Source organism: Sinocyclocheilus grahami, unplaced genomic scaffold (assembly GCF_001515645.1).
Source record: "Sinocyclocheilus grahami isolate Dianchi unplaced genomic scaffold, SAMN03320097.WGS_v1.1 scaffold5878.1, whole genome shotgun sequence".
NCBI lineage: Eukaryota > Metazoa > Chordata > Actinopteri > Cypriniformes > Cyprinidae > Sinocyclocheilus > Sinocyclocheilus grahami.
In genome coordinates this window covers 6,845-7,415 of record NW_015510451.1, presented here as the reverse complement: position 1 = coordinate 7,415, position 571 = coordinate 6,845, and the positions used below count along the sequence as shown (strand labels likewise).

Below are 571 nucleotides of genomic sequence, written 5' to 3'. Positions count from 1 at the left end.
TTTTTTTTTTTTTACAATCGTTAGGATACATTTTTCAATACTTAGTTGTTACATTTTTCAAAGCTGTCTTCACACACTTCTCCTTATCTTAACTTTTTGCTTGGCACAGCAGTACATTTCACATCCAAAATGCACTAAAACTACCAAAATACTTCATACTGTGCATGTCTCAAATCAAGTCATTCAACCATAACACTAGCAAAGGTTGTCACTCTAAAGAGCACTTTGTCACTCATAAAACAATTACTTAAAAACACTAACAACAGGTAGAATTTTAAATTATTTTCTTTTGTAAAATTTCTTTACAAATCAAGAATGACTGCTCTGTTTAGAATTCACAGCAATGTTACATGGTCCATATTTACATTACAGTACACAATCATTTTTATAAGTTGATTAAAAACTAACACCTCAGTTACATTTAATTGTTTTGATTGTATTTACATTTTTAGATTTCAAAACCCAGATAGCACACGTACGTTTGCAATATGTCTGTTAAAGATATCTTCATCTGGATAGCATCTCCTACAAACATCTGATAGATGTCTTTAAGATGTCAGTTTTACATACA

General features: G+C 29.9%; 1 protein-coding gene across 1 annotated transcript in view; it reads right to left on the bottom strand.

Annotated features, from left to right (window-relative positions):
* The window catches only part of LOC107577371 (cyclin-dependent kinase 5 activator 1-like), a 3,281-nt gene extending 2,898 nt beyond the window's left edge, over positions 1 to 383 (bottom strand). The window contains exon 1 of the mRNA XM_016263453.1: positions 376 to 383. Within this exon, the coding sequence (XP_016118939.1) occupies positions 376 to 383 (8 nt within the window). The remainder of the gene's footprint in view (positions 1 to 375) is intronic.
* Between the last annotated feature and the right edge of the window lie 188 nt (positions 384 to 571).